Source organism: Dermacentor variabilis, chromosome 4 (genome assembly GCF_050947875.1).
Source record: "Dermacentor variabilis isolate Ectoservices chromosome 4, ASM5094787v1, whole genome shotgun sequence".
NCBI classification, from domain to species: Eukaryota; Metazoa; Arthropoda; class Arachnida; order Ixodida; family Ixodidae; genus Dermacentor; species Dermacentor variabilis.
The window spans coordinates 108,765,215-108,790,624 of NC_134571.1; the positions used below are offsets into that span (position 1 = coordinate 108,765,215).

General features: G+C 48.9%; 1 protein-coding gene and 1 non-coding gene across 2 annotated transcripts; both read left to right on the forward strand.

Annotated features, from left to right (window-relative positions):
* Window positions 1-24: 24 nt before the first annotated feature.
* TRNAL-CAA (transfer RNA leucine (anticodon CAA)) lies at window positions 25-141 on the forward strand. Its single transcript has 2 exons — window positions 25-62; window positions 96-141. It is a non-coding gene; the product is annotated as a tRNA-Leu (tRNA).
* A 7,425-nt stretch (window positions 142-7,566) lies between these two features.
* On the forward strand, window positions 7,567-23,513 carry LOC142577875 (uncharacterized). Its single transcript, XM_075687306.1, has 4 exons — window positions 7,567-8,624; window positions 10,829-10,998; window positions 19,780-20,085; window positions 23,121-23,513. The coding sequence occupies exons 1-4, from the start codon at window positions 7,982-7,984 to the stop codon at window positions 23,427-23,429; spliced, it is 1,428 nt and encodes a 475-aa protein (XP_075543421.1). The 5' UTR covers window positions 7,567-7,981; the 3' UTR covers window positions 23,430-23,513.
* The last annotated feature ends 1,897 nt before the right edge of the window (window positions 23,514-25,410 follow it).

The window sequence follows — 25,410 nt, forward strand, 5'->3', positions numbered from 1 at the left end:
GCTTGTAACTGAGTCAAACGTGTTGTCAGGATGGCCGAGCGGTCTAAGGCGCCAGACTCAAGGTTCGACCTTTCCTCTCATAGAGGACACGAGGCTTCTGGTCCACGAATGTGGGCGTGGGTTCGAATCCCACTTCTGACAAATATTTTTTTTGTTTCATCAAGAATATGCGCGTAAATTTTTTTTAACAAGAATGATTTCCCCGCGGCGGTGTGCACAAAACAACAATGGCAGAAGTTCGAATCCGGCTTTGAGCAATACGCGCAACATTTTGTGAACTCCTTTTTTATTAATTCAGCAACGTGAACTCCTAGAATGACCATTACTTTCTGAAAGCGTTCCGAGATGTACAAGCACATGTATCCTCACAGACGTATTGCGTATTTTCGACCTTCTCGTCTCTCTTCCCCTCAATCTCGTTCATCGGCCTTTCAAGTTTTAAGTGGCGTCGTTCCTATTCGCGTTTTATGTGAACACTTTGTTTGCGCACAATAAGTTTTAAGATGAACACTTCTTCTTTTTTTTTTTCACAGCGAAGCACAAGCTGGTGAACAATTTCTGGCACAGGTGTCTAGTCTACACGTCAAGTTTAGTGCCGCGTTTGTGCAACACACGCGCCAGCTTCCGAGCCGGCCGACGTCGGCTGCTCGCCGCTGCCTCGGTCAACCGCAGCGCCCGGAGTTTCCTTCGTGGAAGAAAGGTGGCGCCACCAACACGCTAGCTGGGGCGTCGGATCAAGTCAAGGTCGCGAAGCCGTTGAACAAGCGTACGAGATGAACGTCACCGTGTAGAGAAAGGTCACTGTGCGAACTACATGGCAGCTGCACAAGTTGGTTCTTTATTCTATGGCTGCACGCCGCAAATTAGCATGTGCCCATGTTATAGATCGCCCGTTTCCTCACTTTAACGAATACTCGAGCGCAGGCTGCGAGAATGACTTGAAAAATCAGCAGTGCAGCACCTCCGTTGCTCGTGACGTTCACGGTTTTTAAAGCGAACAGCTTTTTTTTTGCTTCTTTCACTCCGCTTTCGTGGTAGGCGATGGTTGATGGTCGGTGTTCGCATATGCGATTTGCGAAACAAGGGTGCCGAGGGGAAAGGGCGCGCAACCGAGTTGTGGGGAGGTGCAAGAGGGTACTGTACTGTGGCGCCGCGCGTGAGCTCTCGCGCTAGCAATGGAGTTTTACGAGGAAGGGCGGGAAGGATGGGGAGGGAAGCTTGTCGCTCGTTCGCTCAAAAAAAAAAAAAATAAAAAATAAAGAACAAAATTTGCCACTTATGTATAGCTACGTCTTTTGAATGCGCAAGCATTATGACTTGTCTAAGTTACCACGTTCAATTAAACCTTCACCTTAATCCACCTGCGTCTGTGTCTGTGCGTTTTGTGTGCCTCCTTCGTCTCCGTCGGTTGCAGCGCTGAAGCCTTCAACTATGTTCAACCAACAAGCCCAAGTGGTTACGCTAATCCACCTTGCTCTAATTTGTACCAGCCTTAATCCACTTTAATCAACATGCAACCACTGGGCCGATTTTAATGAAATTTGTGTCATTTGCGAGAGAAAGTAAAATTCTAGTGACTGTTTGAAGCTGGATTTCAATTTAGGAACTGAATGTTTTTAAAGAAATCTTCAAAAATTGGTAAGTTTGAAAACACAAATATGGAACCTCGAAGTTTACACTTCGCAGCTCTGCACCTAGAACAGGTATGGCAGTTCTGTAAACTGCATTCATTCGAGCAATCAAAGCGGAAAAATTTAATATATCAGTTTTTATCTTACATGAATTTGTTACAGTGCCTACAAGGGTTTTGCAAAAGTCCTACTCACATATTAGTGATAAATTTGAGAGCCATATGTAATAAATCAATTTTGTTCGCTTTGGATGTACTATTAGGTGCACTTCACCGAATTATTGTATCGTTTTTCATTGCTGAGTTACAGAGGTGTAAACCTTATAGTTTCGTTTCCTTAAAATTTTCGATCTTAACAATTTTTATTAAAACACGAGGCCACGAAATTCCAAGAAAGTAAAACTGACAAATAAGGATCGACTCGAATCGTCTCAGTGGAAATTCACACAGCCTTAACAGTGCTTGCACAGTACATATTTTAAACCTCATCTCTAAGGAAGGAAATCGATGGCACGCCGATTGCAACAAGCTTTGGTTGCTCTGAGCGGAGTGCTTCCCGTTCTAGCAGAATCAGCTAGAGCAGGCCTTATATAGGCGCCGGAGAACAAGCTACATCAAAACTTTGAGTACGCAGTAAAACTACAGCGCCTAGAATAGCCACTGCAGTAAAACTCTCCGCCCTGTTAGAACTCAGCAGTCTACGCTAAAAAAGTATTCAGTTAAACCCGAGATCGTGCCTTCTATCCGTATTTTACACTATCGCATGCCTTGGATATGCTGTACGTATATATTGTGGCATCGCACCTAAATTAATGATTTCTGCTCTCCGATCGACCCGACTGCGCCAGATTGACAGTCTAGGGCATACATATAATCTGAGAGTGCTTCGGTAATTCTCTTTCGGTCATAAATTTCTTCACACGTGCATGCAATACCCTTTCTATTAACAAAAGTTCAGGCTAAGGATACATAAACCGAATGCCGTCTATAGTAGGATACAATTAAAAAAAAACAGCAATTGGCAACCAAGGCGCACGGACCGCGCGGTGTTGTGTTACTCCTCTAGCCAATCACAGAAGTAAACGAAGTCGTCATCATGCGACGTTTTCAAAATGGCGTCGTACTTTGTACAAGTATTCTAGTGCACTGTACCTCCGGAGCGTATGCTGTTCTTGAAGAGCCTTTTCATCGGCGGAAGCGATGAGGTGTGCAACAGATATGGACAAAGTGTATGGAGTCTGAACATCTCACTCTTCAAAAGCCCGCGGTACAGTTCGTTTCACTGCTGACACCGTTGTACTCGTGAAACTTCACTGCCATGTGAAGTGGAACTTGACAGTAAATAGTTTCAGCGAAGCAAACGTTTTATTCCAGTTCAATAAAGAATTAGGCTTGCGCCGTTCCAATATAATAGACGAATGAGAACGTATAAAATTACGCGCTTATAATTTTACTTTTGTGGTTACTGCCTTATTTAGGTAGCAGGGAAAGGTCGAAGTACGAACTATTTGCGGCCTGGCGGAGGAACAGTGGCTGGCTGTTATGAGGGCGTGGGCGGGGCTTCACTGCGTACTTAAGTATCCGACTATAGCCCGTATACCCTTTGCTTTTAGTCTTTGAGCAGCGGGATCGCCCTTTCGATTCTCCGCACAAAAGGAATCCGCGCATTTTGCATAGAATAGTTAACAGCAGATAACAAAGCGTTAGAAGCGACTTCAAACAAAATGATCGACACCGTCACATAGTGGCACTAGATATACTGGCGAATTATTGTGTAAATACCATATGGACATAATAACACACCTAGTACACACACGGCGCTGCACATTGTCTTGCGCTATAACTCGCCTAGACAGAATGAACCAACAGGCCCCCATCGCAACCACGGTCGACTGCATCGGGAACTGATGCTGCAGTCACTAAGCACGAAACGACAGAGGATAATTGTGCCAGCGAAAACTGATCGAAAACATCTAAAGAGCCAAGCCTCCGAGGAGAGGGAGAAACACACAGCCTGGTAATATTTATGAGTTGTTCACCTTATGGACACTGTGTTCAAAGGTTGCGGAATGATTCTCTTTATCCTAAACACCGAAGGAACACACGCTTCTTATTCGTTCTTGAAAATTACTCAAAGTATTCAACACTGTAGTAATATTTTACTTCGAAAGCCGTCGGTTTAAATGTTCCTGCAAGAAATTCAGGCATAACCTCATCCATTGGGGATGTTTGTCTTTGCTAATGCGATCAGTATTCAACTGGTAGTGCACATGTAATTTGGTTGTGGAAGATTTATTATTGAGAGGATTGGTAAAAATTCGTTTATTGTAACGTATAATTATGAAATTTGGGCATACTGTAACTGGAGGTGTAAGGCTCATATATTATATAAGGTATTCCTCTTTTAGACAATATACATTTTTTATGGAAAATTATCAGAGGAGGCGGACATACTTTGCCGCTAATAAATTGAGCTTCAGAAAACTAATCAACAAACTTCAATAATTGGCTTTTTAATTAGTGCCTTGGGGGCAGTTGTCTAAATGCGAAATTTGGAGGCAGTGACATGTTTATGCACGCCCATCTTTCAAAAATCTTGAAAATCGCACTTAATACCGGATATCGATCATCAAATTCCAAAGCTCAATCGAGGCAATGCCGAAGCTGAGCGCGTACCGGAGCGCGTCAGACGGCCCCGTAAAGAAATGTGGGTTGACGTTTGAGTGATAGCGTGCTCCGTCAAATCCTGGCCCGACAAACAAAGCGGCACGTATGCTTGCCATCGGCAAAGCGTGAGTGAGTGAGTGAAACAACTTTATCTGGTCCACTATAGACGTAAGCAAACTCCACGTCACCTGGCTAGGCCCACTCGGGGACCATCAGGTGAAACCTGACGGCCCTCTCGCGAGCCCTCTGGACTGCCAGGATTTGAGAGGTCTGATCCTGGGCCCTAATTAGCCTCATCATTTCCTCTTGGGTGAAAGGGGGACCGGCAGAGGCGCAGCCCCACAGGACATGTTCGAAGTCCGCATAATCACCACACAAAGGGCAGTCCGGGCTTGGAAACCGTTCGGGGTACATTGTGTGCAGCGCCGCGGGGCTCGGGTAAGTGCTTGTTTGCAGAAGTCTGAGAGTGACTGCCTGGGCCCTGCACAGCGAGGAGTGCGGCGAAGGCAGGAGTCTTCTTGACAGATAATTATGTTTGCGTGCCATACGATTTGCTGGCGCGACTGATGATGATGATGATGATGACCTTGATGAGTTTGGCGCACACCCACTCACGGGGATTGGCCAAGAGTCGGGCAGACTTTAGTTATGTGTTCAGGTAATGAATTTATTGTGTATAATTTTGTTGCATAAATTGAAGCGAGGAAAGTTCAAAACGGTTCAGTAGACTGTCATTCAATCAGGCCGAGACGTTCGGTTTCCAACTTCCTCGCGCTTGTGGTTACGGGGCGTTTCGGTCTTTTATGATAGCGGGGTCGCCTTTTCTACGGTCCCATGGCTCTCGGTTTCAATATCTTCTGGAGTTACCGTTGAAATTCACTGGGTAATATCCCGAATTAGGTGTGGCTTTCAAGACATAAAAAAAAAGAAACTGTACATTAAAACGTGACTGCCTTCAGATTCGCCACATAAACAACTGGCTCCAAGGTAATAAAAAGTTTACTAATACATTTTTGTTAATTAGTATTCTGAAGCTCACGTTAATAGCGGCAACGTATGTCCACCTGACCTAGTAATTCTTACGCAAAAACGGCAAATTCCATCAGCGTGCGTCATAATCAAATCGCGGTTATGGCACGCAAAACACCGCAATGCAATTCAGTTCAAAGAATACAAACTTATTTTTAGAAAATTTGCAAGATTGTTACTGTTTGTAAATTATGAAACGGGAACATTTAATGTTTGTTAAGTTATGGAACATGCATACATTTACACAACCCTTCGTGACGTCAAACGCAATGGAAAGCGCAGGTGCGTGCATGATTGAGGAGAGCACGTGTGGGCGCGCGTTCAGAAACGCATCTTGGCGGTGTATCACTACTGCTTTCTTATCGCGCGATCTTGTTTAAAGGTCACTATAGAGAACTGAAGGAGTCGCCGCCGAAACACGTCACACATTCATGTGTGAGCCGTGTACTGCAGCCGTGGTCTTCTCTCTTGCGTTTCCTTCTGGACACGCTGCGACATCTGGCGATGCGTGCGCGAAGTCTCTCGTTTTTTGCGTGGCCTTCGAGGTTGCACTGGTGGCGCCCCGATGTGTGCTAACGACAGTGGCGTAGCAATAAGGGGGGCCGGGTGGCCGTGGGCCCCGGGTGCGAGGGGCCTGTGGAGGGGGGGGGGGTGTCATATACGTCTGACACCCCTCTTTCCTGCCGTCTACACCCGGTGGGCGGGGGGACAGAAGACCTATGGGCCCCGGGTGCCAGACGACCTAGCTGCGCCACTGACTAACGATGAGAATTGATCCTTCGTTGCCCATCTCGCGATAGGGGCCGAGCGGATACAGCATCAACTGCGCTGCTGTGCTCGGAGTCTCATGTCCGCTACCGACTGCTACCGATGTTCTTGAAGTCTTTCCTTTTATTAGAAAGACCACCGGAGTAAATAGGCTAAAAACACTATACAGGTGTGAAAACAGCAAAAGGGGGAAAGTGCGCTAAAAACGCTAAGCGCGCGTTAAAAACTAAGCATGCACTATAATTCTAGTTCCTGGGAGGCGCTGCTCAAGCATGAGTTTCTGCCATGGAGGAAGAAAACTGAGGAGAGGCCCTACCCCCTCCGCGCGCTAGGAGAAAAGTGTGGAGGAAATGACGTAGTAGGTTCTCCTTTGTTTTGCTGTTTTTTTTTATTTCTTTGCTGTAGCGGCCACGCCTTTCGGGCCACAATGGCGGCTTTGTTATTGTTCTGTGCGCTCACACATGTTGCTCCGTAGGTTTCGTATACCGTGGCAAAAGCGCCGTGCGGGCAGGTTTGCGTTAGTCTCCGTGTTTTGTTGCGCTGCGTTATCTGGACCGTGCTCTACCGGATGTTGCTTTGGCCAGATCGGACAGGAGGGACTAAAGTTGGTGGAACGAACGCGCATGCAACGTTGTACGCAATGTACCGCACCACGGCAATGGCAACGGACGAAGGAATATCCGCGGGAAATTTTGCCGTCTTTGGCGGAATCATGCTAACGTGCGAACGATTGTTTATTATTGCTGCGGAGCGCGCGGGTCCGAGCAGCACGGTTGCGCGCAGCGCGGCGTGGTTTCGCGAGAAATGTAAACAAGAGAGGAGAGCTGGCCCGATAGGCGGAGCAACGCCATGAGCAACGCCAACTTCCGGCTTCACTTTAGCTTCACAAAGAGTGACGTCAGGGCCTCTCCTCAGTTTCCTTCCTCCGTGGTTTCTGCGTAGTTTTCTGCCGCCTGTACAGTCCCGCGAGCTGTCATCATTCCGCAAATAACTAGAAATAGAGTGTTTACTTGCCTCCACTTCGAACTCAGATATTTTTTTTTTCAGTAGGTCTCTAAGGCAGAAAAGTTACGTCAGCTCACATTCATGATTCTGAATGAAGGCTGAAAATGGGCCAGCAACCGTTTTTCAAATCGATGGTAATCAACAAACAAACGTATCCGAGCTTGCTTAGAAGATCATGGTCAAAAAGTCACCCCAAAAACCACTAACTGGATCGTAAACGCTCTTTTAGTCCCATAATTCACCGCCTCCCAGGAGCATGTAGAAAGAGAAACCAGAAATATGATCCAGCGTATAGATCGAAGCAGTCCGGGAAGATATGTAACAGAACCCAAATTATGACCGAAAAAGTATTGTTGACTTTGTTCACATGTGTGGGATTTACGAACTCGGAAATAAGAATAGGGCACACACTCTCCTTCTTCCGGCGGCATCGTCATCATCGTTTCTCACGCGTGACCGGGCGCGACTCGTGCGCGAACGCGCTGCTCGTGGAGGTAAGAATAAGAAGGAAGAGAACAAGGACAAGAAGAATATCGCCATGCGCTAGTTCCTAGGGCCAACTACTACTACATGCCTGAAGCGCTAAGGACCCTTCAAGGACGCCGTCGCGGGCAACCTACCTTCCGGAAGGCGTTTGTTCCAGCCTTCTGTCAAGGGCAGTGCTTCTACCCGAAGCTCTCGAAGGCACTTTTCCGTTTTGGCCGCCGAGTCCGAAGCTGCTAAAGCGAAAGTCGTCCATAGCGGCGGTTTCCATTTACACAGAAGTATAGATCCGCGGTCACGTCTGCGGTACTCGCTAGTGCTCGCTCGGTGCCAGCCAAAACAGAGCCGAGTCCTGTTGCTGACAACTGCGCAGCCGCCGTGCCCCTTCGTAGGCAGCCTATGGAGCCCAAAGACTCGGCCAAGACAGCGGGAAGGCGCGCGTCGCGTTCTTCAACCGGCAGTGTTTCCAAGCGCAGCAGTCGACGTGTCTCCGACACGTCCTCGGCACCTGATGGACAGCAGGACGACGCCGCGGATCAGGGAGGGCCTGCCGCCCCGAAGAGGGTATCGTCGGATGCATCCGCCTCACACGGGACAGACAGGGTGGACCATCCTGCAGACCCTGAGGCAGCTACCTCTCGTCGAGAGTCCGTGAAGCCCGAAGGGGCCGTCAAGAACGCTGGCCTGGAAAAGAGGCGCAAGCCGACGTCTTCTCGCAGGAGCGCCTCGTCTCGAAAATCGTCGAGTAGGTCGTCCCGACGCTCGTCCCGGTCCGCACAGCTGGCGAACGACGGCGGTGCCGCGGAGAAGACTGCAGCCTCCCACTCTGCCATGCGCAAACAACGTAGAGAACGCAAATCTCGGAAGCAATCCAAGATGCTGGACGATGCGCCCGCCTTTGAAAGCGATAAGGCCGCCGAGAGAAGTGCTTCGCAGCCTTCCACGGTGCCTGGCAGCGGCGCTCCGTCGGCGTTGATGACCGGTCTACAGATGACAAACCTCTGCAGCGAGTTCTCCGCCACCAGAGAGCCTGGGACAGCAGGTACTTCCCCTCTTTCTTTACTTGCGATAGCAAGTTATGTTTATGTTATCGCACATGGCTCGTGAACCCTCGTGTCATAAATTGTGGGGTTTAAGGACCAGGAACTGCACAATGGATTATGAGGGACAACGAAGTGGAGCGCTCCGGATGAACTCTGACTTCCAGGTTTTTTCTAACGTGCACCCAAAGCATGGCACACAATCGTTCTTGCAGAAGCCTCTTTTGTATCATATGTGGCCCCGGGATTTCTAACCACGCAAACGTTTACTTGTCATAGCAAGTCTGCGCTAATTTGCCTGATCTTTTTGAAACCTTTTGTGTGACGTATGCTTAATAATACACACACACATTTCACAAGGCTGTCGGAACGAAATGTTGGTTGTAGTTTCGTTCCACTGAAAAAAGTTCCGTGCCGGTTCTGCTCCTGAACCAAAAAATAAAAATAACATAATCCTTAACGCTTCATAACGGTTTTGGGTCACATGCAACAATTTTCGAAGTAACGATAAAAATACGTTATTAATTTTTTTCTTCAATATGTGACTTATGGACTCTGAGATCATGCTCAGTGCCTTTAGTCAAGGCATTGGACATGGTCTCAGAAGCAGCACGTCATCGAGTGTACTCGCCGAAATACGAGACTGCTGTTCCAATAAAACGAACATAAACGAACGAGTAAACGTCCGTAACAAAGCGTTGTACCCTTAGAAAACAAAACGATAAGCTCTTCAGCGTGCAAGCCGTGGGTTTTGCTACGATGCCCATCAGCTGGTGCACCGAAGCTCCGAGCGACATGCTTTGATTAGTGGAGCGCTCGACCCGCACTATCCCTGCCTAAGATACGCGCCAATGCGGATTCCGTAGATGCGCACTTATGATGACGTTGCCTGACGTCGCTTGTTTCGGATTGCCGACTTCCCCTTGAACCGAAAACCTATAAAAATATTTTGGTTTCGCTCTAACAACAAAATAATAAATAACGTTTCGGTTACGTTGTCATTCCAGTCAAGAATATCGTTTGTTTTTCGTTTTCGTTCTGTTCCGACACAGTGCATGTTACACACACACACACACGCGCGCGCGCGCACACACACACACACACACACACACACACACACACACACACACACACACACACACACACACACACACACACACACACACACACACACACACACACACACACACACACAGAAACTCCTCTGTGAGTTGTCTTAGGTATGCGTAAGCATTGTGCTACTTGCTCACCTCCACGCAGCCCGATATCATTATCAATGTTATGAAACTTGATTCGTCCAGTACAAACGACGACACGAACTGGTGCGGATGGCGCCGCAAGGAGCATTTATGACGCAAGCAAAGTACTGCAGGTGGCGGCGCCAGGTGCTCCGATGACGTTCCCGTCATTATAATCGTTATCGCCCTTAAGCGCCTTATATATCCGCGTCGAACCATTATGAACCGTGATCAAACCTACTCGGCCGGCGGCATTGCCAAGCGGACCGTGCCTTGAAAGCGATCTGCGACGCCGACAAAGAGTGCCGGCTGCTGATAGGTTCGCGCGCTGTGTTCTCGCCGCTTACTTAGCGTTCAAGAGAGACGCGCTGGCCCGTATCTTGAAAGCGATCTGCGAAAGCGGCTGAGTGCGGCGCGTGCTGTGCAGCTCCGTGAGCGCTGTTCTCGCCGCTTCGTTGGCGTAGAGGCAGCACGAAGGTGAATTCGCTCGCTGCTGCGGAGGCTCTCATAAAAGCGGTCGTTTTACGAGACGGACGGGAGGACGGGGGGGCGGACAGTTATATCGTCGGGCAAGCATAGAAATGCTTAGGCATTTAAAAACAAAAAGGATGCGAATAAATACGGAATTGCGTGCGCCGAAATTTAGCAGACAACAGCTGTTCTTCGCCGAGTGCATGGTGGCGCCACACAACCACACCGCAGCAAACGCGGAGGCTATTTCAAAAAGGCCCGTAGTATATCTGCAACTTGGCGGCGAAAGTTGGTCAGCGCGCTTTGGCAAGTACTGTACACAAGCAGCATCGGGTGCGAGAGAAACATGAATTTAGTTGTCATTGCGAGTCCAATGAGTCGCAGTTCCGCACAGATAATCATTAGCTGATGGGGATTTTTTATTTATTATTATTATTTCGATTATTTCTTGTGATTTGTTTCGCCATACGCCTTCACTGAGAGAGTCTTTATTACAGACGGCTGTGCGGCCAGTACCTACGTGAATCCGACCCCGTTGTTGTCAACGGTGCCAGCCGGTGCAACAGAGGAGCCGACAGCTATGAAGGCATCGATGACGCAGGCGTCTCCGTTTGAAATCATTAAGTCCCCCCGCGATCCATACTCCTTCCTGGGCATCTCAATGCCGGTGAGCAGTGTGGCACCGGACTGCATGAAGCGCCTCTTATAATGCGTAGTATTACACACATGCGCACGAATACACGAATACGTGTGCTTCGCGGCTTCAAAGCCCTTCGCTCGCGAATGGCGCTAATTAGCTCGACTAAGCTCACATTCTTGCGCATCTATATTCTAACGTCGAATCACAGAGGCTTGCGGTGGTTCGCTTCTAAATAATAAGTATAGAGTCTTGGTTTTACGAGCGCAGGCACGAATAGGTACGTTTTTTAATTAAATTCTAGTGTTTTACGCTCCAGAACCACGACGATCTGACGTAGGCACGCCGTAGTGAGCGACTCCAGACTAAGTTTGACCACCTGGGGTTCTCCAGCGTTCATCCAGTGAACGGTACACGAGAGTTTCTTTAATTCCACCCCCATCGGGATGCGGCTGCCGTGGTCAGGATCGAACCCGTGACCTCGCGCTTGACAGCTCAATGTCACATCCACTGGGCTGTACCGTGGAGGGTAATAGGTGGTTTTATAGGACGCTAGGCTTGAAGTTAATAAAGCAACTAATTCGGAAAACCGTGGCGGCGTAGCATGGTTTCCTTTCGCTTGTTTATTTCACATTTTATTTCATATTCGTGGCATAAATAAGCCCATTCATCGCCGAAATCAGACAGCATACAGCGCACTTTCCTTTTTTATTTCGAACACTTAAAAAAAAGCCCCCTAATGGTTACTCGAATTACGTCACTACAGATGGATTGGCTGTCCACAGTGGACATCATTTGCAAGAGAAAGCAATGCAGTTAATTTACTAATTAAATGTGTCGATTACGGTCCTAGTTGCCAACCTTACGCCAGGTGTACACATGAGATAGTCGAACCGGAATCGTCACAAAAGTCCAGTTCCGCTTTCCGGCATTTCAAAACGGTCGCTTAAACCGAGAAAAAAAGAACTGGTGTCAAATTAGTCGCTTCGATTACATGATTCTACGCATGCGGGACCGCCAAGCGCAGCTCGCAGTGAAACCTCCCGGTTATGTATATATATGGCGGCGTCAAATAAAGCTCGGGGGTATAACGCGCGATAATGAGGTCCGTTCCGCCGCGCCTAAACTAAATGCATGCAGTCCGGAGATGAGCACCGCACCAGTCGGAATAAGATCGCAGTAAGAGGCAAGTGCGACAGCATGCAGCTTCACATTACATCGCACTTTTACGTCACACAGAGTTTAGAGAGAGAGCCGCGTTTCGCGGTGTCGGGTGCGCAATCAGGTAAATTTAATAAATAATTGGGCACCATTTATTTCGGTCTATATGGCCATATTGACATGTAGAAACACGGAACTAGACTACCTTCCTTCAGCTTTTCCATATAAACATGTGACTTGAAGTTGTCATCTACGAGGTGAATTAATGAAATTAATCTAATTAGAAAATTGATTGCTTTTTGCGTTTTCTTGCAAACGATGTCCTCATAATTCGCGAGTAACTTCGTAGGTTTTAGAGCGAAGTTGTATACCTCTACCGTCCAAGGAAATTTTCGTGTCGTAAGCAAAAAAAAAAAAAAAACTCCCCATACGTGGGCCGATACCGAAGATAGTGCAATGCCGGGCCCACCTGCGGCGGAGGTGAAGCAGGTGTGAAGCACTCACCGTACGTGGGCCGATCGCGAAGATAGTGCAATGCCGGGCCGACTCGCGGATGACAGCTTCGCTGGTCATCCTTCTTCACAGAGTTGAAAGGCACTGAGATTTTTTTTCTAGTTTTGATATCACGATGTCTACTTTTGCGAGCCCTTCGTAACGCATCTAATTGTATTCCAAACTATTTGGATCCCACCGATGGCATCGGTTGTTGGGAACTCGGCGCTGACGCCCGTGGTTGTACCTGGGTCGCAAGCCCCAAGGGTAGCGTTGGCCTGGCGGCCTGGGGTACAACTGGAAGCATCCGAAGGTCCCGGCAAAGCATGAGTCGACTGGTAACAACAAAACAACTTGTTTATTTTAACATCGCAAAGAGTTGGCGGTCAGGTTGACCGAATTAGAGAGACGGGAGAGCACTTTACTCAACAGAAGAAATCGGAGCCCTCCTTTTGGCGTCCGGGGGCAGCTGTTTTTATACTCTCGCGGTTGAGGGCAAGAAGGAACCCCTCAATAGACGAGCACGTGAATGTACAATGGGCTAATGGTGACGCACACTGTCGTAGCGCTGCCGGTCGGGCACAATGACTGGAATGAGAGGGTGATCCCTGCTGTCGCATCGCCTGGTTCGGGCACAATGACTGGAATGAGAGGGTGACCCCTGCTTTCGCATCGCCTGGTTCGGGCACAATGGCACATACACTCACACACGCACATGAAGACACGTGGCATCGGAACATGCCTGGAAACGCCTGGAAACGCCTGGCGGGGAGCGTTGCGGCGACGACGAACGGGCCAAAATGTCTGCCGCCCCGCCGCAGTCGCGCCGGCAAAACCGCGTGTCGCAGGCGAAACGCAACAGACCGCCCCGCCGGGGGAAGGAGATCCCGATGGACAGGGGACTGCATCCGCTGTCCGGAGGGATGTCGCTCGATGATGCTCATAACCGAAGTCGGGCGTCCCTCGACGTTTCTTGAGCGCAGCGCACAGAGAAGGCCTCGTTCTCTCGTTCAGGTTCGCACGGGACACTGCAAAGTGACTTCGGGAGAGTTCACATTTTTGTTCTCGTTCCCGGCAAGCGTTAGAACTACGCTGAAACTCAACCGCTCAGTCAGCAAGCACGGCACAACCCTCACTAAGCCCTGCCAGGCTCTTTCCCCTTTTTATACCACTGCCTAGTTCCTTACAGTAGTCTAGCATCACTCAGAACGCGTCCACAAATTGAAAAATTGCACTAGAAAGCATATCATCACTTTGAAACACTAAACAAAAGCAATATGTTAAAAAAAAATCCTGCCTCAGGAAGAAAAACATCAGTAACAAACAATTTTTAGGCTGATTCCTACGTTAGGGGCTTCGACTTAAGCCATCGGCGTTACCGTTGAGACTCCCCTTTTTGTAACGCACCTCAAAGGAATATTGTTGTAAAGCGAGGCTCCAGCGCAGGAGGCGGCCATTTTTGGGAGAGATGGTCTGCAGCCATTGGAGAGGGCAGTGATCCGTCTCAATGATAAACCTCGAGCCGGCTAGATAGCATGATAATTTCTGAACGGCCCACACGAGACATGCACACTCTTTCTCGGTGGCGCTATACGCCTGCTCACGACTGGTCAGCTTACGACTAGCATACAGGACGGGGTGTTCTACTTCTCCCTTTTCCCGTTGGCACAGTACAACGCCCATGCCTCGCTCACTAGCATCGCATTGAACAACGAACCCTTTTGTATAGTCTGGCGATCGTAGCACAGGCTGGCTTGTTAGGGCACTCTTTAGGGCGCTAAAAGCTCTTTCCTTTGTCTCGTCCCAGACGACTGTTTGAGGCTCTGTCTTTCTTAGAGCATCCGTCAGGGGAGCCGCGATATCAGAGTACCTGGGGATGTACCTCTGATAGTAGCCGGCGACACCTAAGAACGACCGAATATCGGTCTTTGTGCGCGGTTGCGGAAAGTCTCGCACAGCGGCCACTTTTATTTCAGAGGGGCGGCGACGACCCTGACCAATCACGTGACCGAGGTAGACAACCTCGGCCTGTGCTAACTGGCACTTAGGAGCCTTGACTGTCAAGCCCGCTTCGCGCAGGCGGGTTAGCACTGCCCGCAAGTGTGCCATATGCTCAGACCAGGATGCGGAGAATATCGCTACGTCGTCTAGATACGGTAAAGCGAATTCTTGCTGTCCCCGCAACACTTTATCCATGAGGCTTGAAAAACAGTATGGCGCGTTCTTCAAACCAAAACTCAACACTTTAGGACGGAATGTTCCCATTGGTGAAATGAACGCCGCATACCTACTAGCCTCTTCTGTAAGTGGAACCTGCCAATAACCCCTGACAAGATCTAGGGTGGAAATAAACTGAGCGCTACTAACTTTCTCCAGGCGCTCCTCGATGTTAGGGATCGGATAAATTTGATCCTTAGTGATGGAATTAAGCCTGCGGTAGTCGACGCAAGGACGAGGTTCCTTGCCCGATACCTCAACTAAAATCAAAGGGGAGGTATAATCACTCTCACCTGCCTCAACAACACCGAGCTGTAGCATTTTCTTTACCTCAGCCTCCATAATATCGCTCTGGCGGGGTGACACCCGATACGCCTTGGATCGTACTGGCTCTGGGGAGGTAAGTTCTATATCATGAGTAAGTACAGAAGTCCTACCAGGCCTCTCAGAGAACAGACCTTGAAACTCTTGTACTAGCTGGTGTAGTTCGGTTTTCTGCTCGAGCGACAGCGGTGCTTTACTGATAAGGTCACTAATGACTTGACCGGTGTCTTCCCTGTTCGTCACTGAGCCTAGTCCCGGAAGCTCGACCGGAAGCTCTTCAGGAACGTTTACCATCATGCACACCACTGCTTCCCTTTGTCTATAAGGTTTGAGCAGATTACAGTGGTAAACTTGCTGTGCTTTCCGCTTTCCTGGCAGACTTACCACGTAGTTAACGTCCGGCAGTTTCTGAACAATTCGTGCTGGGCCCTCCCACTGCACGTCTAGTTTGTTGTTTAGCGATGTGCGCAATATCATGACCTCATCGCCCACCTCAAAACGACGGGCCCTGGCTGTCCGATCATAATAAACCTTGGCCCTCTGCTGGGCCTTTGCCATTGCTTCACCTGACAACTCCTGTGCCCTTCTTAAGCGTTCGAGGAGCTTAAGCACGTACTCCACCACGACTGGGTCGTCGCCCCTACCTTCCCACGATTCTCGAAGCATGCGAAGCGGAGATCGAAGCGAGCGACCGTACACCAGTTCAGCTGGCGAAAACCCCGTAGCCGCATGCGGCGCGGTCCTTAAAGCAAACATCACCCCAGGCAGACACAGCTCCCAGTCAGTTCGATGTTCAAAACACAACGCTCTCAACACGCGCTTCATGACGGAGTGGAGCTTCTCAACGGAATTCGACTGTGGGTGGTACACTGAGCTGTGTAACAGCTTTACCCCACACCTTTCGAGAAAAGTTGTCGTCAAAGCGCTAGTAAACACTGTGCCCTGATCTGATTGGATTTCCGCAGGGAAACCAACTCGCGCAAATATGGACAGTAGTGCATTAACTATCTCAACTGAGCTGAGTTCTTTAAGCGGCACTGCTTCAGGGAACTTTGTCGCTGGGCAGATCACAGTCAAAATGTGTCTGTACCCCGTGGCTGTTACCGGCAGAGGTCCCACTGTATCAATAACGAGCCGTCTAAAAGGCTCCGTAATGATAGGTACCAATTTCAACGGCGCCCTCGATTTGTCCCCTGGTTTGCCCACCCGCTGACAGGTGTCACATGACCTCACGAAGTGGTCTGCGTCCCGAAAACACCCTGGCCAATAGTACTCTTCCAAGAGACGGTCCTTAGTTTTCTTAACTCCTAGGTGTCCGGACCACGAACCCCCGTGTGACAAGCGCAACAGATCCTGACGATAGCATTGAGGCACGATCAGCTGATCGAACTCCACTCCTCGGCGGTCTAGATACTTCCGGTACAGGACTCCACCTCTTTCCACAAAACGCGCAGTTTTCCTGGCGATACCTTCTTTGACATTGCAGCGTATGTTTTCTAGGCTACCATCCTTCTTTTGCTCGGCTATCAAAGCCGACCGGCTGACTTTTAGCAACCTATCCAGTCCGTCTGACGTAGGCGCGATGAGCAAATCAGTAGATAGCTCTTCTAACTTTCCCGCATCGGGACTTTCCTCTCCGGTATCTGGTGCCTTTAACGTTACAGACTCAAGTTTATTCAGTTCGGGCGTGCTCTGAATATCCGCTTGCTGCGCCTCTGACCCTTTTTCGTTGTTTGATAACGTCGGCCCCGCAACTACCGCCTTTGCAGCGAGCTCCCGAACCTTCGATCTGGTTAAGGCCTGAACACTAGCTTCACCAAACAAAAGCCCCTTCTCGCGCAGGAGGTGATCGGACCTGTTTGAAAATAGATACGGGTACTGGGGTGGCAGCATAGATGACACTGCCGCCTCCGTCTCAAGCGCTCCAAAAGGTCCTTCAATAAGCACCCTTGCTACTGGCAGACACACGCTATGAGCTTCCACGGCTTGCTTGATCCATGCGCACTCGCCCGTGAACATATGGGGTTCTACGTAAGACGGGTGAACTACATCCATCGTAGCTGCGGAATCGCGAAGCACTCGGCACTCTTTCCCGTTCACGAGGAGGTCTCGCATGTAAGGCTCGAGAAGCTTCATGTTCTCGTCAGTGCTGCCTATTGAAAAAAACACAACTTTTGGTGTTGTTTCCGGACACTGCGCCGAAAAGTGACCCGGCTTCTGGCACGTATAACAAACGCGCGCTTGCCTCATCTCGAACCGCTTTCTGCGTTCGGCTTCGGCTGCCGCCGTCTCCTTAGGTTCGGTCGCACTGCTCCCACTCGCATCCGCACTACGCGTGTTCCCCTTTGCTCTCATGGGTGTGAACTTCGGCCTCTCAAACTTCGAGCCAAATTCACCCTTTTGACCGTCCTTAGCTCCACGAGCCCGACGCGTCACAAACTCCTCGGCTAGCTCAGCGGCTTTAGCCACCGTACAAACGTCTGGCCTATCCAAGACCCAGTATCGCACGTTCTCCGGTAACCGACTATAAAACTGTTCTAGCCCGAAGCACTGCAGAACTTTATCGTGGTCACCAAACGCTTTCTCTTCTTTGAGCCACTCCTGCATGTTTGACATAAGCCTATACGCAAACTCTGTATATGACTCACTTTTGCCTTTCTCATTTTCCCGAAACTTCCGACGGAACGCCTCCGCAGACAGCCGGTACTTTTTTAGAAGACTCGATTTCACTGTGTCGAAATCCTCTGCCTCCTCTCTATCCAAGCGAGCGACTACGTCGGCCGCCTCGCCGGGTAACAAAGTGAGCAAGCGCTGTGGCCACGTTTCCCGAGAGAACCCCTGCTTCTCGCACGTTCGCTCAATGTTAACCAGGAACAAACCAATGTCCTCTCCAAGCTTAAACGGCCGCATCAGGTCAGTCATTTTGAACAATACGCGTTCTCCTGCACCGTGTGCCTGACTTCGATTACGAGCGCGTTCCATCTCTACCTCAAGACGCTTCATTTCCAAAGCGTGTTGACGGTCACGCTCTTGTTGCTCTCGCTCTTTCTGTTCTTTACGTTCACGCTCTTCTTTTTCTTTCTGTTCTTTACGTTCACGCTCTTCTTTTTCTTTCTGTTCTTTACGTTCACGCTCTTCTTTTTCTTTTTGCTCTTTAAGTTCGCGCTCCTGTCTTTTTGCAGTCTCCCTCTCCTCAATGGTCTCAAGGCATTCCGACAGCTCGTCATCCTCAGCCTCTAACTCAAGAATAGCCTTTAGCAGTTCAGGTTTTCTTAGTTTGTCTGAGACATCCAGACCCAACTCTCTTGCAAGCTCCAACAATTTCGGTTTGCGCAACGACTTCAAATCCATGGCTGCTCTGAATGCTGCTTTCTCTACTGCTTACTATTGTCTTGCCGCAAACTAACCCGGCAGCAACGACAACCACAATTACCAGCTCTGTTTCTGACACTAACAAAAGCCTGGCAAAGCTCAGAAGAAGAAAGTCCCGCACTCACCAAACCTCGCAGCCAAGAGTCCAGCGCAGTCGTTCCGCTGCAGGCAACCAGTCATCACACAGGGCTCGTTGCACTGCTCCCGGATCGTCGTTGAGCTGCTCAGCATACAGTCAACTGCATCTCTTCGCTGCTGGCCTCCGTTGTCGCGATCTCACCGCTGGCAGACAGTTGTTTGAAGTCGGAGGCGATCTCACCGCTGCCAACCAGATATTTGGATCCCACCGATGGCATCGGTTGTTGGGAACTCGGCGCTGACGCCCGTGGTTGTACCTGGGTCGCAAGCCCCAAGGGTAGCGTTGGCCTGGCGGCCTGGGGTACAACTGGAAGCATCCGAAGGTCCCGGCAAAGCATGAGTCGACTGGTAACAACAAAACAACTTGTTTATTTTAACATCGCAAAGAGTTGGCGGTCAGGTTGACCGAATTAGAGAGACGGGAGAGCACTTTACTCAACAGAAGAAATCGGAGCCCTCCTTTTGGCGTCCGGGGGCAGCTGTTTTTATACTCTCGCGGTTGAGGGCAAGAAGGAACCCCTCAATAGACGAGCACGTGAATGTACAATGGGCTAATGGTGACGCACACTGTCGTAGCGCTGCCGGTCGGGCACAATGACTGGAATGAGAGGGTGATCCCTGCTGTCGCATCGCCTGGTTCGGGCACAATGACTGGAATGAGAGGGTGACCCCTGCTTTCGCATCGCCTGGTTCGGGCACAATGGCACATACACTCACACACGCACATGAAGACACGTGGCATCGGAACATGCCTGGAAACGCCTGGAAACGCCTGGCGGGGAGCGTTGCGGCGACGACGAACGGGCCAAAATGTCTGCCGCCCCGCCGCAGTCGCGCCGGCAAAACCGCGTGTCGCAGGCGAAACGCAACAAAACGTAAAAAATTTGCGCAGGCGCAGTTCTGTACCTACTTCATGCGAAACTATATGCTTATATTGCGGCCCAATATTTCGTGCAGTTGGCCTAATGTTTGCAGTATTTAAGACTCTGGATATGCGCTGAGAAAAGAAAACCCAAGAAAGTCATTTACTCCTTTGGGAAATTTTAAATTTGTGGAGCTGTGGAAATTTTGCATGTGGCAGTCTACACTGTCGCTGTACCTCCGCAGGAGTACCAGCCGCGGAGCAAGAACTCGCATTCGGCAAACGTACGCTGCAGGATGGCGGTCATCGTTCTCTTCCTGCTGGCTTCCGTGCTGCTCCCCTTGCTGGTCGTCACGTGGCTCTACTTGTTCGCCAATCAGGACGCGCCGAGCTCCTTTGCCGTCTGCTCGACCGACGGCTGCCTGAACCACGCGGCGGCACTGAGCGCCAAGCGGAACCGTTCCCTGGACCCCTGCGAAGACTTCGGCCTGTACGTCTGCGCGGCCTGGAAGCGCAAGCACACGGGCCTCACCAGCACAAAAGTTGAGGAGGTGCCTATCGTTTTTCTGTATTTCCTCATTAAAAAAATTATGCTCAGCCATTCAAACGCGATAACCGTCCCGCATGGCTACCGGTGCTTTTTGCGCCACCGGCGAGCGATATGGGGAATCGTTGGGGGTCAATAAGGCAGTCACAATACTTCACAAAGACACCTGCTTTCATCATACGCCATGCACACTGCAACAGCTAGGTGTCCTCAGCGCTCACTGGTGGCGCGAAAAGCGCGGGCTTCCATTGCGGCCCGATTATAGCGTCTGAATCGCCAAGGACTGCACATGGGTTTAAGTGCGTGCCGTTTTCCGTAGGGTAACGTAAAGCACTTCGCAAAACCGTTAAAGGCACACTAAATGGAAACATTCAATCAGTTTAGACCGATAAAGTATGCTTTCAAAACTGCATTTGCAAAAGTTCCATTTTGCCGATCATCGCGCCGAAACTCCGCGGAGCCCCGGTACACGAGTGCGACGTCGCGTGTTTCAAACCGTTTTCTCGTATGTGAGCTGGTGTGGCCCAGTAACTGTTTTTTTTAAACATCCAGTCTTTGGATGTTTTAGAAGTCCATCTTTACTGATAAAAAGTTAACTATAGGACCGAGCAAATGCCGTCAGAATTCATGACGTCACGCGTTGAGCTGGTGTGAGATATTGACGATGGCGTCGCCACCCGTGTTTTGTTTTTGCGCCTTTTGTGGCTTACGAAGCTTCCTCTGGTAGCGGACTTCGTGGTTGATTAATACACCTCGACTTATCCTTTCTCTTTAGTGTACCTTTAAGCTGAGTTATCTGGCAGAGGCTTTTCGAAAAAGACAACATATGTTGCCTATCCAACAACCTCATAACAACATGAAAATCCCGCATAAAATCTCGTACGTTCCCATATGTTCACGTGGGAGTATTGAATATAGGGTATATGAGATTTGTTTTTCTTTTGAGATAGAGCGCCATGGCACAATTTCACAATATGTGCGGCCTGCGAATTGTGAACGTTCAGTGTCTGTATTCGCAAGAAAAGCTCTTACGCTAGAATTGTTGAATTGCGATTGAATATCGCGACAGATGAAAACGAAGTCGCCAAACCAGACATGATAAGGTCAATTTTCGTCGACGATGATATAAATACTAAAAAGCTGGAAGGAATGTAAATAGGGTGTTCGGCTCATAGGACGCAATGAAAGAAACTGATCAAACATGGCGACCTCTATATTGAAGTGTATATAGCCTCAGGGATCCGGAGAACGACTGCATAGCATTGCGATACGAGTTGCGGGGCAGCCACACGATAGCATATATGTGTATGATTCGCTGGCCGTGCGTGCATGAAGCAGGGTGTGCTAAAAGGAGCACAGAGTGTATATAAGAACGTGCGTTCATCGTACGATCACAGTGTGGAAGAACGTTTGATACTCACATAAGTAGCTTATTCGTCGTCAACAGGAGTTAATTTCTTCAGGCCTTTCCAATATGTTTTTTCTATGGTCGGGCATATAAGCATCGTCTAAAAAGATTCTGCGACTATAGGTATAACTTTTTTTTCGCAGGAAATATGGAAAAACCGACGAGAAGGCGAAATCTTTTAGGAGCAATATTCAGGCTGTTAGGTCGGGAAGGATTAGCAGCGAGAATCAACGGAGAACATCTCATCAACGTGCGGTTTGCAAATGATAGGGGCTTAATGCCCGCTAGCTTGAACCGGAGTTGCAGACTAAGACCCTAAGCTCCTTTCCGGAGAGTCAAAATCCCCGTTAATTCCAATCCTTCTTTAGAAGTCCATCTTTACTGATAAAAAGTTAACTATAGGACCATGACGTCACGCGTCGAGCTGGTGCGAGATATTGACGGTGGTGGTATGGACTCCTCAGTATGGACCCTTCCCACTCCTGGAGTGGCTGGGCTGAACGTTGACTTGAAGCGCAAAAAACGTGGGTACAGAGGTAAAGGAAGACCAGACAGGACGAACACTAACTTGAAATTTGTGTTTGTCTTGTCTGGCCTTCCTTTCCTCTCTCCCCGTCTTTTTAGCGCTACAAGTCGAGTATGCAGTCTCACAGACTCGCCCAAACTTCAGCTCTTATGAGATAAGCCATTACATTCTTCAAATTCCAGTAAACGAAACGTTTCCTAATTGTTTACTAATTGCGCATGCGTGCCTCGTAACTACATAGAAAACAAATTTTCGAAGTCTTAACGACGTTCCAGCTAACGTAACGTGTGGGGTTTCTTTTTCGTCCAATGAACATGCTCCTCGCGTGTTATCTCTGCAGCACGTTGGTGCCTGTAATCTCTTTTATACTGTTGTAAAACGACGTTTTCTTTGCGAACACTTCCTGACTTCACCGACCGTGGTGGGGTGCTGCTGTAATACAGAATACCTCATGCTTAAAAAAAGAAAAGAGAAAAAGTTGAATTATGTACCCGATGGTGAGATCGAAGCTCGGACTTGGGGTACCGACGCCACAATTGCACGTGCACTTCTATCGGGCCAACGCCAGCTATAACTGTCTCAGGTGATCGCCGCATGTGTTAATTGCGTAGGACGGGAGCGCAAGAACAGATGCGGATTAACCAGTTTCCTCTACACGAAAGATGGAAGAAGTAAACGTGCACATTTATAGCAAATATAAAGCGTCGACACGTAAATACCAAAATGTGTGTGGACCCGCGTAATTTTGATTAAAGAATCCTTTTCTGAATTTTGGTTTCTGCAAAAATCTGTCTTCCTATATGTGCCATGAAAAGGTTCACCAGCCATCAAAAAGAAGCATTGCGTGAACACATGGGCGGTATATAGCACATGCCTCGTCAATACAGTATTAATTTCCCGTACGCAAGCAACGATATTTCACATGGATATATACAAGATGCGGACGCAAGTCATTTATACGCGTGTAATAGGACTAGACAAACACATAATAATCTATTACATAAATTTAATTGTCTTCCTTATCAAATAGCATCAAAGCTTTTTTTTTTTAGGTGACGTGCCTTCTATATACCACTCGTGACGTAACACCGTCGTTCGTACGTAGGTGGTCCTGGACTCCATTCTGGAGCAGAGCCGGCCGAAGATGAGTGAATACCACGGCGACGTGCCGTTGGGACAACGACCCGAGCAGTTCATGGCGTTGTGCGAAGCGGCCAGGCCGAGTGATGACGTCTCAGCCGTCAGAGCGTTGAAGGAGTTTGTGCAGGACGAGCTTGGTTTCCTGGATCCTCCTCAGAAGCCTCCTGGCGACGGGAGGCTGCCGGCCAACAGCAGCCTACACGCACAGCTTCTCAAAGCACTGGTCGTTCTCAGCGGCAGGGTATCGTTTGTAGTTGGCTCACGGCGTCAATGATACATATATAGAAAGAGAATAAATTGATTGCGATTCAGCACCTGTAACTATTGGTTCAGGACTGGGCTATCCTTCCAGTGTTCTCCACGTTTCTACGAATTTCAGTGACACTACAGCAGTTTCGATATATATATAAATGGAGAAGCAGTCCGTTACGTTAGGACTTGCCAGGTTTGGCTATAGCTGGCGCTAATCTGGCGCAGCAATTTTAGTTGAAGGTGCATAGTTTCACAATTGCGTACGTGTTGCAAAAGATCGCTAAGAAGATTCAATTTGGCGTAACCTAAAGGTGGGATCTTCACGAAGGTTACTGTTACAAGTGCGTGGCTGGCTGCTATTGAAGCACCTTAGCTAAAAGAGTTTCTGCCTTTTTGTGGTCCTTCTCGCTGTATGTATGCGTGCGTGCTTGCTTGTTTGTGTTGTTGTTGCTATGTGCTTTACAATATATGGTTATAAATGATCTTTTTAATCCGTGGATGGCTAGACGTACGGCCAGCATTGTTGTTTGGTAGTATAGAAGCGCACGTATACGAAACCGTGCTAATCCGAGGCGATACCTATGCCGCAGGTGGTGAAGATGAAATTTTTATCTGATATTGCATTGTTCCAAATAATGATGATTATGTACAATTTCGTACTGTCAGGTTATGCACAGTTGTACAATGCACAATCGCATTCATAATCATCTGCAACATGATGCCCGGGTTCGAAAGGGCCCGAAGACTGCACGGCGAAGCTGAGATACAAAAAAAAAAAAAAAAAGAAATCCCAGGGGACCCTATCGATGAATTTCGACTGTAATGCGATTAACATTGACGCAATGTAGTGACACGCCGTATTGCCAACGCCGAAACGTGCGTGCACTGGGCTCCTCTCGCACTGCACACACTGCGCCATCAAGCGACTCCGTAACGTTGTCCGCGCAAGGCGTGGATTATATTCCACCGAGAACACGCGGAATTTTAAAGGATCTTTTTTGGTCATTGGAGAGCGGCACTTACGCGGTGGTGTATGTCCATTTACGCGAGTTGGTATCAAATAAGTTTATCGAAGAGCGGCACATACATAGTGGCACAGACCCAATGACCCATGCTCCTGTCAGGTTCACTGAGGAGCGGTACAAACTAGGTGGCACAAACCGTGTGCTACATGTTAGCATAAAATAAGTTTATCGAAGAGCGGCACATACATAGTGGCACATACCCAATGACTCATGCTCCTGTCAGGTTCACTGAGGAGCGGTACAAACCAGGTGGCACAAACCGTGTGCTACAAGTTAGCATCAAATAAATTTATCGAAGAGCGGCACATACATAGTGGCACATACCCAATGACCCATGCTCCTGTCAGGTTCACTGAGGAGCGGTACAAACTAGGTGGCACAAACCGTGTGCTACAAGTTAGCATCAAATAAGTTTATCGAAGAGCGGCACATACATAGTGGCACATACCCAATGACCCGTGCTCCTGTCAGGTTCACTGAGGAGCGGTACAAACTAGGTGGCACAAACCGTGTGCTACAAGTTAGCATCAAATACATTTATCGAAGAGCGGCACATAGATAGTGGCACATACCCAATGACCCATGCTCCTGTCAGGTTCACTGAGGAGCGGTACAAACTAGGTGGCACAAACCGTGTGCTACAAGTTAGCATCAAAGAGGTTTATTGAAGGGTGGCAATACGTAGTGGGACATATCCAATGCCCAAAGCTGGCGTCAGGTTCACTGAAGAGAGGCACATACCATGTGGAACAGACACAGTGCCCCAAGTTGGCTTCAAAGAGGTTTATTGAACAACCATACACTCAGTGGCACAAGTTGGTCTGACGGTTAGTTTCGAATCATAGGTTCCCTCAGCACAGCATGCCGCTGTGCTACCGATTATTAAATGGACTACCCACTCTCAGTGACCCAAATTGACTTACAGATAAACAGACGGACGGACGGACGGACGGACAGCAAACAGACAGACAGACAGAC